This window comes from Panthera uncia, chromosome B4, assembly GCF_023721935.1.
Source record: "Panthera uncia isolate 11264 chromosome B4, Puncia_PCG_1.0, whole genome shotgun sequence".
NCBI lineage: Eukaryota > Metazoa > Chordata > Mammalia > Carnivora > Felidae > Panthera > Panthera uncia.
This window is the reverse complement of record NC_064809.1, coordinates 20545287-20557303: the sequence shown is the minus strand read 5'-3', so window position 1 is coordinate 20557303 and position 12017 is coordinate 20545287. Positions and strand designations below refer to the sequence as shown.

The window sequence follows — 12017 nt, the reverse complement described above, 5'->3', positions numbered from 1 at the left end:
TGCAAACTACTAGCTCGAGGGAGTCCACGATTTCAGCTCAGATTATGCTACATTCCTTTCAAGGACATGGTATCTTTGGGAAGCTGGCTGCCCAGCAATTGTGTTTAAAAAAAAAAAAAAAAAAAAAAAGACAGTGGATCAGGAAATGCAGGTGGGGGTTTCTAATCTGATCATAATAAGGTTTGAGAATCTGCAGTGCATAACATTTTATATATGTACGTTGTAAGTAGCCTGATAGTTTGCGTGTATGTTTTCCATTTTGTCGTTATTAAAAAATTGTTAAAGCACCCAGTTTTTACAACAGGCATTTCTTTAACATGATTCAAAAAGCAAAAAGCATGAGAAGGAACACAGAATTCTCCCCCCACCTTGGATGATGGCACATCTGTCCCCTTAATTGCTCAGGCCAAAGCCTCGGCCTCAGTCTTGGCTTCTTTCTTACCCCCCACATTCAGAACTTCAGGAAATGACGTTGGCTCCACTTTCGAAAAATATCCCCTTTCCTACCTACACTGCTGTCACTGGTCTCCCTGTCGCATACTTGTGCCCACCCTCACCCCTCCAGTAATCTTTTTAAACCCCAAGTAATGTGGACACTCTACCACTCAGAACCCTGCAACAGCTCCCATATCATTGGCAGTGAAAGCCAGTCTTTCCAGTGATCTCAGCCCTTCCTGTTTCTCTTCTCAAGTAATCTCCAGCCACAGGGGTCTGCATGTCCCAAGCATATCAGGCATGCCCTGCCCCAGGGCCTTTGCACTGGAATGCTAAACCCCTTTTCTCTCCAAACCTTGGTCTACTCCAACCCTCCCTATTTAAAATACTTCGGGGACCCCCACTCATGCACTGATGGGCGTTCCCTAGCCCTTTCTTCCCGCTGTTTTTCTTTTTTTTCCATAGTCCTCTAACATAGTAGATAATTTATGTTACCAAGTTTATGTTTTATTTACCGACTCTTCCCACTCAGATGTAAGCTTCAGGAGGGCAGGCATCTTAATCTGTTTTCAATAACATATCCCAAGCACCTGGAAGAGCATATATTGAATGACTGTTGTTTAAAAAAATCTCGGGGCGCCTGGGTGGCGCAGTCGGTTAAGCGTCCGACTTCGGCTCAGGTCACGATCTCGCAGTCCGTGAGTTCGAGCCCCGCGTCAGGCTCTGTGCTGATGGCTCGGAGCCTGGAGCCTGTTTCTGATTCTGTGTCTCCCTCTCTCTGACCCTCCCCCGTTCATCCTCTGTCTCTCTCTGTCCCAAAAATAAATTAAAAAAACGTTGAAAAAAAAATTAAAAAAAAAAAATCTCTATCTTTCTTAGTTCTTTTGGCTTTTTGAACTATCAGTAAAGCATGTTCAAATCTTTCTCGATAATAAGGGGTTGCCCATTTTCCCTGAGGTCCTAACAATTTTTGGGGCATAATTCCAGACTAATGAGGTACTTACAATATGAATCCTAGCTTCCTGGCTAATTGAGCCTTTTATCATTATGTACAGGCCTTCTTTACCCTTAATAATGCTTTTGTCTTAAAGTTATTAGTTTACCCGATGTTAGTAAAGGTAAGCTAGCTTTTCAGTAATTTTCGGTACTATTTAATATGGTTTTTCTGTTCCTTTCAACCTTTTTGAGTTATGCTTTAGGTGTTTCTCTTGCATATAGCCTGTAGTTCTTAATTCATTTTGACAGTCTTTATTTTTAATTGTTTGTCCACTCATGCTTATTGGGATTATGTGTCTATCCAGCCTTGTTCATCACTTACTTTCTATTTGTCCCATTTTTGCAGTGCTTATATTTTCCTCTTCTTTTAAAAAAGAAAAAAAATTTTGTTAACGTTTATTCGTTTTTTGAGAGACAGAGTAGTGCAACCGGGGGAGGGACAGAGAGAGAGAGAGAGAGAGGACACACCAAAGCAGGCTCCAGGTTCTGAACCGACAGCACAGAGCCCGACATGGGGCTCGAACTCACGAACCACGAGATCATGACCTGAGCTTAAGTCGGACGCTTAACTGACTGAGCCCAGACGCCAGTATTTTTTCCTCTTTTTAAAAATAATGAGTCTTATTTCTTTTCGCATTGTGTCCACCCCCCTCCCCCCCCCCCCCTTCTACTAGTTTGGAAGCTATATACTCTGTTTCTCTACTTTAAATGTTTGCCTTTTAAATGTTACAATACTTAAAGTTGCCTCACTCTCCTGAACAATACAACAGGCCCCCGTCACTTTGCTTCCCAACTTACCTGCTGTTGTTACTCAGTGTTTATTTTGCTCCCGAGAACTAAGCGTTATTACTTTATATAGGTGATACTTACTTATATTTGTCTTCATATTTACAACTTTATTTGCTTACTAATTCTTTTTGTATCTCATACCTTCCGCACACAACATTTACTTCCTTTCTGAATTATATCCTTAGAGGCTAAATAATATGCTTCTAAGACTTACAAGTTCCCTTAGTGAGGTCCTTTGTCGGTAAGTTCTCGGGTGTTGTTTCTATGAAAAAGCCTTTATTTTGCTCTTTTTTTCTTTTTGGAAGACAGTTTTAGTGGATATCCCACATACGTTTTTTCAATACTATAGGGCAGTGAATTCTGACACTGCCTCTCCGGGGACAGCATCAGACCCCGCGGGTTAAGGGCTCAGTCCCACAGACTGCCCTTGCTTCAGATGCCCTTGCTTCAGATGTCCCAGGCTGTCACCTGTGCTTCTCGCCTACTGGCTGTAAATCGGACGTCCCCTGACCCCCTCCTCGGGTTTGATTAATTTGCTAGAGCGGCTCATGTAAAAAACACGTATGCACATTTACCAGGTTACTATGAAGGATGTGATAAAAGATCCAGATAAACAGCCAGGCAAACAGGTACATAGGCGGAGGCCCAGAAGGTTCCCGAGCACCGGGGCTTCTGTCCCCACGGACCTGGGGTGTGCTGCCACATCCAGGCACGTGGATGTGTTCACCGCCCCCAGAAGCCCAGCACTTCTTGTTCAAGAGTTTTAATGGAACTTAATCTCTAGCAACAACCTTCCCCTTCTCAGAGGTCAGTGAGCGGGGCTGAAAGTTCCAAAGTTGTTCTTACTTGGCCCTTCCAGTGACCGGCCCCATCCTCTCTGGCTCTCTGGGGGCCTCACCCGGAGTCACCTCGTTAGCATGAATTCAGGCGTGCTCAAACAGGGTGCCTGATGAGTGGCAAAAGGTAATCCTTTCACTCTGGAAATTCCAGGGGTTTTAGATTTGTGCCAGGGACCCCGATAATAGCCCAGATATATATTATACCGCAGCATACAGTTTTGTGTACACAGTATTTTTCACTTTGAAGGTAGACCAAAGCACCGTCTTCGGGGCTTTCCAGCTTTGCTGTTGAGAAGTCAGCCGTCAGTCTGGTTGTCATGCCTTCATTGTGTTCTGTCCTTTCCCTCTGGCCAATTTTCTTCTCTCTGCTCTTGGTATCTTCAGCTTAACTACACTGTGTCTAAGAGCGGACTTCTTCTTAGACTATTTTGTGTACACGGGGTATTATGTATCCATAGTTGCATAACTTCCATCAGGTGTGAAAACATTTTCAACTTTATTATTTCAAACACTGTCTCTTCCCCCATACTCTCTGTTCCTTTCCTCTAAGATTTCACTTACTCTCCCTTCAAACCCCCTGCCGTAAGCATTTTTTCTTCCTTAACCCATTCCTTTATATATTGCATTTTCATTCTTTGTGGTGTTCTGGGGAACTCCCTCAGACCTACCCTCCAGTCCACCAGTTACCCAGTGTGCTTCCAGGGCCCTGGGTTCGGGGCCTTCTGTTCTGATTCCAGTTCATCAGTTATAATTTTTTTTTTTTTTCCTAACTGACATCGAAGTTAGTTAGTATATAGTGCAACAGTGATTTCAGGAGTAGAGTCCTTCATGCCCCTATAAGTTTCATTTTGTAAAAGTTTTATTGGATCCCTTTTCAACCTGATTGGTCATTTTGAAAGTCCCGTAGTTTACTCATTTTTGCCAGCCTGTCTTCTTCTTCTTCATACATTTTACACATGGCTTTCGTTTCCTTTTCTGTATCTGGTCATTCTAACAGCTGAAGTCTTGAGAATAATTTTGGTTTCTGCAGAATCCCACTCTGCTTCTGTCTGTGAGTTCATGCTCCGCGGGGCTCTTGGAGGCCTGTGGCGGGGATGCTGTCCCCCAGACGCCATTTGCAAATATTTCCCTCAGGTGATGAGGCTACTTCTGCTTCCTTCAAAGGTGCTTGTTTAATGTCGAAGTGTGTGGTTGAGCTCCCCAGCTTTCCTGTGGCCCAACTAAGTGTCGAAATTGATTACCTGTCTTCAGGGAAACCCATCCGTTCATGCTTGCTTGGTAGTCCTCTCATTCCCAATGGATTAAACTCCTGTTAGGAGAAGGAAGCCATCTTGGAGATGTTTCTCTCCATTCTATGATCCCAGCCATGTGTTAACCACTCTGCTTTATCAAAGAGCTCAGTTTTTCCCCTTTGTTCTGTTTTGTTTTTGTAACTGAGAACCCTTCTGAGGCTCTTCCACTTGCTGGAGGTGTAAATCTTCTGAGGGGTTTTCATTAGTAGCAACAAGGGACGTATAGCTCGGGAACCAAGATAGAAAAATAATTTACCAAGAGAAAGTCCAACCTTTCCCAAGTTATGTGTCAGAGCTGCCCCTGCCATTCGCTGGAACTTAGAACTTGATCCAACCCTTTGTCGTCTGCAACCGTGTCTTTATTTTTATTCTTGACGCCTTTGAAACCCATTAGCCCTGGGGCCCTATGTCTCTTTCCCTTCTTTCACGAAGGCTCTTCTTTTGGTACATTGATGCCCTGCCCCAATACTTAGTTCCTGTAAGAAAGGTAAAGATCACACGGATGACAGTGTTGGTTTTTTGGGTACCCAAATGTGTAAAGAAATAGTCCTGTTCATTAATTCAACAGAGATTTATGTCAGAAATTAAAAAGCCCTCTTTGTCAGATAGCATTCTCTTTGCGGGGAGAAGTTGGCTTAGACATGCAATCCGAGAAGCTCTGGGCTGAGGCTCTGGAGAGGAGGTGGGGAGATACATGGGAGAAGCAGGGCCAGGGGGCCACGAGGGCTCACCTTCCAGAATTCCTCCCTCGTCGCTGCCACCCGGTGGGGGGGGGGGGCGCCCACACCCAGCAGCAGAAGGGGAGACAAGCAGTCGGAGCCGGATGTGAGGTGGGGGCGGTAGTGAAGCCTGCAGAGGGAGTGAGGAGGGCAGCAAGAGAGATGATCTGGGATAGGAGGAGGAGGAGGAGGGTGGGGGGTGGGAGGTGCTCGTGTCCACTGGGTTTTTTTCCCCAAGATGTGTGTTCAAGTCCAGCACTTCCCGCGGAGAGATTTCTAACCTGTGTCATTTTGCTCTGTGTCTTTCTAGATCAATGAACTGAGCCATGTTCAAATCCCTGTTATGCTGATGCCAGATGACTTCAAAGCCTATTCAAAGATAAAGGTGGACAATCACCTTTTTAACAAGTAAGTACAAGTACGGCCGTTTATAAGACTGACACGGCTGCCAGGAGTATGAGTTTTGTGAATTTCTGTAATTGCATTAGTTTTCAATGGGTGGGAGTAAAGTTTTGCTGATGAAGTTAATCCTGTGATAAACATAACCATCTGTCATTTTCAGAAAAGCAACGGCAGGCCCTCTTGGGTAATATCCTTTTGCCATATGGCATATTGTTCTCTATGAATATCTTCTACGTTAAAAGTGATATTCTCATTACAATTGAAATGTTTGAAGCTGTAAATTGCTTGGGATTTTTAGCAGCTGTGGACCTGAGCGGTCTTGGGACAAAACTCTAATAATGCTGACCTTATGAGCAGAAATAACTACTTCACAGAACAATAAAGAATTAAGGGACATTTTTCTAAAACATGATTGGATGCCATGTTGGGCAGTGAGAGTATTTCTCCTTCATTTGGCTGTCATTTTGGATGTCATTATGGAGCGCCTCTTATGTATTAGCTGTCCACTGAGAGGAGGGACGAGGAAGTGGAAGACGTGGCCCTGCCCTCAGGGGGCTGTCAGGCAGGTGCTTGAAATCTGACACATACGCAAATTACCGCATAATTCAGTGTGCAAAGTACGACTAGAGAGGTGTGTATGTATCTACGGGTGCACAGAGGAGGAAGCAATTCGAGTGGGTGGGAGGAGCCTTACAGAAATCTCTCCCGCGTGGGGATCAATTATGAAATTTCTTCATGTGGCCATTGTTCTGATGTGAAGCTGATGTGTTAATTCTTCAAACTGTTTAGAAGTTGACCTTTTGAAGGGATTTTCTTCTATGTGAATTTATTTATTTATCTATCTATCTATTTATTTATTTAAAGTTTATTGATTGGGGGGGAGGGGCGGAGAGAGAGAATCCCAAGCAGGCTCCGCGCCGATAGCGTGGAGCCCGACACGGGACACAAACTCACAAGCCGTGAGATCACGGCCTGAGCTGAAATCAAGAGTCGGACGCGACCCAGGGTGCCCCTTTTCTGTGTGCATTTGGAATGTGGTTATTTGTGGATAGCACCAGCTGGGTCGTTGGAGGAGTGAGAGATAGTGTTGTTTTGCGAACTCGAATCAGCAGGTACCTGAGGACGAATGTGGGGAGTGCGTCTGTGGCTCGCTCCGCTGCCCACCCCGGGCTCCCCAAGTTCTTTGCTTTTCCTTCACCGTTTCCGTCTGTGTGGCCCCTTCTCTTTCCACCTCTTCTTTGGGAAAGTGGCCACGAGGAGTGGCTGGGATTAGAAAGGTCGTCTAGTCTCAGTGCCCCTATAGGTGGTGAGAGGAGGCGAAGGCCACCAGTCTGTCCCTGTGTCCCCCCGGGTTTACTGTGGGTTGTGGTTGGTTCTGGGCCGTACCAGCCTTGTGCGGGTGGGGAACCCCGGGCACTTGGGCTGCACGTGGAACTAGATGGTGGCAAAGTCAAGTCTACATCTAAACGTTATTCCACACTATGACCGTTTCAGAGAAAACATGCCGAGCCACTTCAAGTTTAAGGAATACTGCCCGATGGTTTTCCGGAACCTGCGGGAGAGGTTTGGCATCGACGATCAGGATTTCCAGGTGAGTCGCTTTTTTGCAACCTTTGCTTCCAGTAGGGTTTGCTCTGTAAACTAGGACTGACCTTTTTTTCGTCACGAGTAATTACGTAATGGCAATTTTCATTTCACGTAGGAATGTTTCAGTGTCCTTTCTGAAATAAAGGCTGGGTTCCGTCAGTTAGGGGCCTCTGGGCAAAATGATGTTAGCGGTCGGCAGGAAAAGACCATTCTTCGGGAAGCAAACACGCACGTGAGCGTTGCAGATGATACTCTCACTTCCTGGAGGAAGTGGCCCGTCAGCACAGCCTTCTTTTGATTTCTGCCATCAGGCGTGTCGACGGTCAGTGCCAGTGTGTACGTTGGGTCTTGAATTTGCGTTTCCTGTAGTTACAGGGTCCCCTTAGCAATCACCAAAGTTGTATTTTCGTGCTGATTTGCTGCTTTTCCAATCGTCTGAACCCGACTCTCCTGCTCACAGCATTTTGTCGGAGGCCACGCCTTGTGCACCGTGACCTGGAGTGGTTGGTGTGGTCTAGTGACCGTAGGGCTGTTGCACCAGCAGGAGCCTGCCGCTCCTGGGAACATCGTCTGTTCTTGGTGCCCACCACATAAAAATGTCCACTGTTGCTCCCCGTCCCCCCCACCCCCCCGCCCCCGTATTTGCCTGGTTTTCTCAAATTTGACTTTTACAATCAAGATCATGGGGGTGTCTGGGTGGCTCAGTCAGTTAAGCACCCAACTTCGGCTCAGGTCATGATCCCGCACTTCATGGGTTCGAGCCCTGCGTCGGGCTCTGTGCTGACAGCTCGGAGCCTGGAGCCTGCTTCGGATTCTGTGTCTCCCCCTCTCTCTGCCCCTGCCCCGCTCACGCTCTGTCTCCCTTTCTCTCAAAAATAAATAAACATTTAAAAAAATTTTTTAAATAAAATAAAATGAAGATCATGGTGCTGTCCTAAGTGCCGATCCGTGGTCATTTCTCCTAAGAAAGGACCTGACATCAGTTACTTGATCTTAATATAATCAGTCAGATACGTAAAAGTCAAGGATTTTTTTTAACAGCAGAAAATCTGAGTTAAGAGAAGCAAGGGCTAGTTTCTGGTCTTTTAGGACAGTCTGTTCATTTTGCTGTGTGAGCACTGACTTATTTTAAATCCCTCCAAATCCAGTAAACATTTCTTTCATTCGCTCCAAATCAGAATCCTAATGTATCCTACATTAAGTGCCATATTGCCCCCTGAGTGACCTTACAGTTTGAACACTGACACGGCTTTACCCTGTGTTTTCCTTAAAAAATAGGGTGTCGAAGGCAAATTGAGCTTAGTTAGTACATTTTCTTAAAGATGTGTGGGCCTCCCCACCCCACCCTGCCCTGCCCCATTATTGAAAGTTTCCCAGAATTTCTCACATGCTCACTCAGGCATAAGAAGCCTCCAAGCTCCCACGTTTTGAATAAGCAATGCTGGCCAGGTTGCCAGTGATATTCCCTCCTCTGTGGGCCAGGGCTGGGATTTCCACAGAGGTGAGTTCTGAGCAGAGGCTTGGGTGTGCCCGAGAAAGTGGAGGGGGTGGGGGGAAGGGTGGGGTGCACGCTCAGCTTTGGGCCTCATGCATAAGAGAAAGAACTTCAGTCAAACCTGGACCGGGGATGTACTGCTGAAAAAAATAAGTCACTTGTAAAGAATAAACCTTGGAACAGTAAAAAAGGTTTGTATAAAATGAAAAGGAATGATTCTACATTATTTAAGGACTGCTAATACATTTGAAAAGGCCATATGGAAGTAAACTGAATGGTTTAAAGGAATGAGTAGCTGACAACTGACGTCCTAAGAAACTCTCCTCTACCCGAGTCTCATGTCTCCTTTTTTGTTTTTTCTAATGTTTGTTTATTTTTGAGAGAGAAAGAGACAGAGTATGAGAGAGGGAGGGGCAGAGAGAGAGAGAGAGGAGGACACAGAATCCGAAGCAGGCTCCAGGCTCTGAGCTGTGAGCACAGAGCCCGACGTGGGGCTCGAACTCAAGAACTGTGAGATTGTGACCTGAGCCGAAGTCAGACACTCTGACTGAGCCACCCAGGTGCCGCCCCCCCCCCTTTTTTTTTTTAAATAAAACAACTACACTGGCATTTCACAGAAACCGGCTTTTGAGGGCCTCTGCTCCAGGATCTTGTTAGGCCCCTCCATTTGTTACCAAAATGAAGTCCTTATGTTTCTTCCCATAATCAGCGCTGCTCAGTGAGATCAAAAACGGAGCCTTTACAGCCTGAAATCTTAACTGTAGATGAAAGTAGTTTTTAAAATGTCCTAAAATGACTAGTTTTGTTGCAAAAATACCAAGACATGAGCCAGTTTTCCTTCCCCTTCCCCTCCGCCCCCCAAAACAAAACCATGTAAACTTGATGTTTAAGAAAGTGCAAATTGCTGAGGACAAACTTTAAAGGCAAATTAGGCAAGTGGAGGAGGATTCGTGGAACTAACTGGCAAATCTCTAAAGCTCTTAGCAGGAGAAATCAGTACAGAGGAGAGCCAGTGTGAGTATAATTAATCATTTGAACACCACTCCCTTCCTCAGCTACGCCCGGTACTTTTGGCATTTAAATTGCTGCTTTCTCTTTGGCAACTGTATTTCTATTAAAAAGAGAAAAAAAGGTGGGTGTTCAAAGTAACTTTAGCGAACCAGAGCCACGTGCTGGTTTTCCCCTCCAGTCCCACATTGCTTTCCCAAAGTCTCTACCTCTTAAAAAAAGTTTCGGGAGGGGCAGGCCCTGCAGTTTAACCTGAAGATGAGATTGTGGATGTGGGGCCCCACCCGCTCGGTTGGCTACTCGGTTTGGAAAAACGGAGGAAGTTGTGCCAGCTCTGGCTCTGAGTTCATACCTTGAGGGCCTCCGGGCATTGCCGGGGTGAAGGTGGAGGTGCCACGGACAGGGGCAGGGCCCGGAATGCCCAGCAGTGGGAACAGGCCAGGACTAGCCGGGCCATTGTCCCAGCTGCCCGGCACATCAACTCACCACCGCCCAGACATTGCATCTCTCGTGGACGGATCAAGGAACGCGTATCAGTTGACATCCGCAATACCAAGTTAAATACTCTCTCTCGGTCTGATTTGAAAAGTGAGATCAGTGACCTGGGGTCTGATCATCTTTTGACGGCACTGGATGGCTAGAGGGGACCAGGCCCCACACTGCTTTGCCTTTCCTCGATGTGTTTGTTTTTCTGAAGTGTTTGCCTGTTGGACAAGCGGCTTTGCATCCGCGTAGTGATCAGGAGCCCCCTGCCTGGTTCATTTAGTACTTGGACCTTTGCGTTAAGTCAAATGGGTGAATGGCGTCCACCTGCCTTGTGTGTGTGAATGCCTTTTTGCTGCACCTGTAAAAAGTCAGTATTGCTGAATTTCATCACATTAGAACATAGTAATTAGGCTACCTAATTGACCTCTAGCAGCAAATTTAAACTTCTTGAGAAGAATTGAAAAGCAATCCTCCTATCAACAATTGTATCTTTCCCCTGGTTTTGGTTTCTTGAATGTCTTTTAAGAATGAAACTTTTTTTTCTCATAAGCAATAGTTCTAGAATATTCTTCATTAACAACAGTATTACTTAACACACACGTGTATGTAGAAACCTCTGTGTAGGTGTGTATGTGTGTGTCCAGGTTCAGAACTTTCTCCAGTTTATACGTGTGTTTTCAAATTACTTCGTTGGTTTGTAAAGCGCTCAGTGTTGGATTATATTCTTCCGATCATTCATTGTTGGGCCAAAGTGAGTCCCCGTTACCATGCTTTTAAGGTATAAGGCATCTTTGAAGACGGATGCCCCCATGGAGGCTTCCACTGTCACTGGCCCTGAGGTTCCAGGCCACCTGAGGCTCTGCTCCCCTTTAGGTGGATGATTTCACACACATTTACCACTCAGTGTGTGTTTATTTGTATCTATTGCCTGTCAGGCTCTGTGCAAGACATTATAGGCGATGCAGAAGGGAAGACAGAGCAAGGGGATTCCTTTTTGTTTGTTTTTTAAAACTAGAGACAGCTGTTCTTTTTTTTTTTTTTTAACTTTATTTATTTTTGAAAGAGAGAGAAAACAAACACAAGCAGAGGGGCAGAGAGAGAGGGAGACACAGAATCTGAAGCAGGCTCCAGGCTCTGAGCTGTCCGCACAGAGCCCGACACGGGGCTCGAACCCATGGACTGCGAGATCATGACCCGAGCCGAAGTGGGATGCTTAACCCGCTGAGTCACCCAGGTGCCCCATTGTTTGTGTCTGTTGTTCGCTTGCTTTTAAACTGTTCCACGTCAGATTCTGTATTTGACGCTAATGAGATTTACAGAAACCCAGACATCTTTTTTACTATTCTCCAAGAAAAGCTGCGTCCCTCTTTCCAGCCTCTCCGAGGACCAGAACGTTTCACAACAGGCCTGGGAAGTGAAAGGGAGGCTTCGCTTAAAGTTTCTGAGCTGCGGGAGAGGACTGCCCGCCAGAGACCAAAACGTTCCCCAGGACGGGGATGAGGCAGTTAAGCCCCGACACAGCACGTAATTGAAACTGAGGCCCTCTTGTTCTTTGTGGAGGATAATCACCGGGCTTTCTCTTCCCCTGCCGCGTCTCCTGAATTAGAATCCCTCATTATTTGCATCTGATGCACCTTCTCCTTTGTATTTGTAACAGAGAATTCTAATTTTAAAACAACTGATTCTAAAAGCTCACGTCTGAAATTTTTGATGTTGTCCTTTCGGGTTTCAAAATAACGTTTTTACGGTGTGAAGAAAGACCTTCAGAGGGGCGCCTGGGTGGCGCAGTCGGTTAAGCGTCCGACTTCAGCCAGGTCACGATCTCGCGGTCCGTGAGTTCGAGCCCCGCGTCAGGCTCTGGGCTGATGGCTCGGAGCCTGGAGCCTGTTTCCGATTCTGTGTCTCCCTCTCTCTCTGCCCCTCCCCCGTTCATGCTCTGTCTCTCTCTGTCCCAAAAATAAATAAAAAA

General features: G+C 46.0%; 1 protein-coding gene across 6 annotated transcripts in view; it reads left to right on the top strand.

The window, feature by feature from the left end:
* PIP4K2A (phosphatidylinositol-5-phosphate 4-kinase type 2 alpha) overlaps positions 1–12017 on the top strand; it is a 183993-nt gene that overhangs the window by 110917 nt on the left and 61059 nt on the right. For all 6 annotated transcript variants that reach the window (XM_049624681.1, XM_049624680.1, XM_049624676.1 and 3 more), the window contains exons 2-3: positions 5381–5478; positions 6967–7063. In XM_049624681.1, the coding sequence (XP_049480638.1) occupies positions 5381–5478; positions 6967–7063 (195 nt within the window). The remainder of the gene's footprint in view (positions 1–5380; positions 5479–6966; positions 7064–12017) is intronic.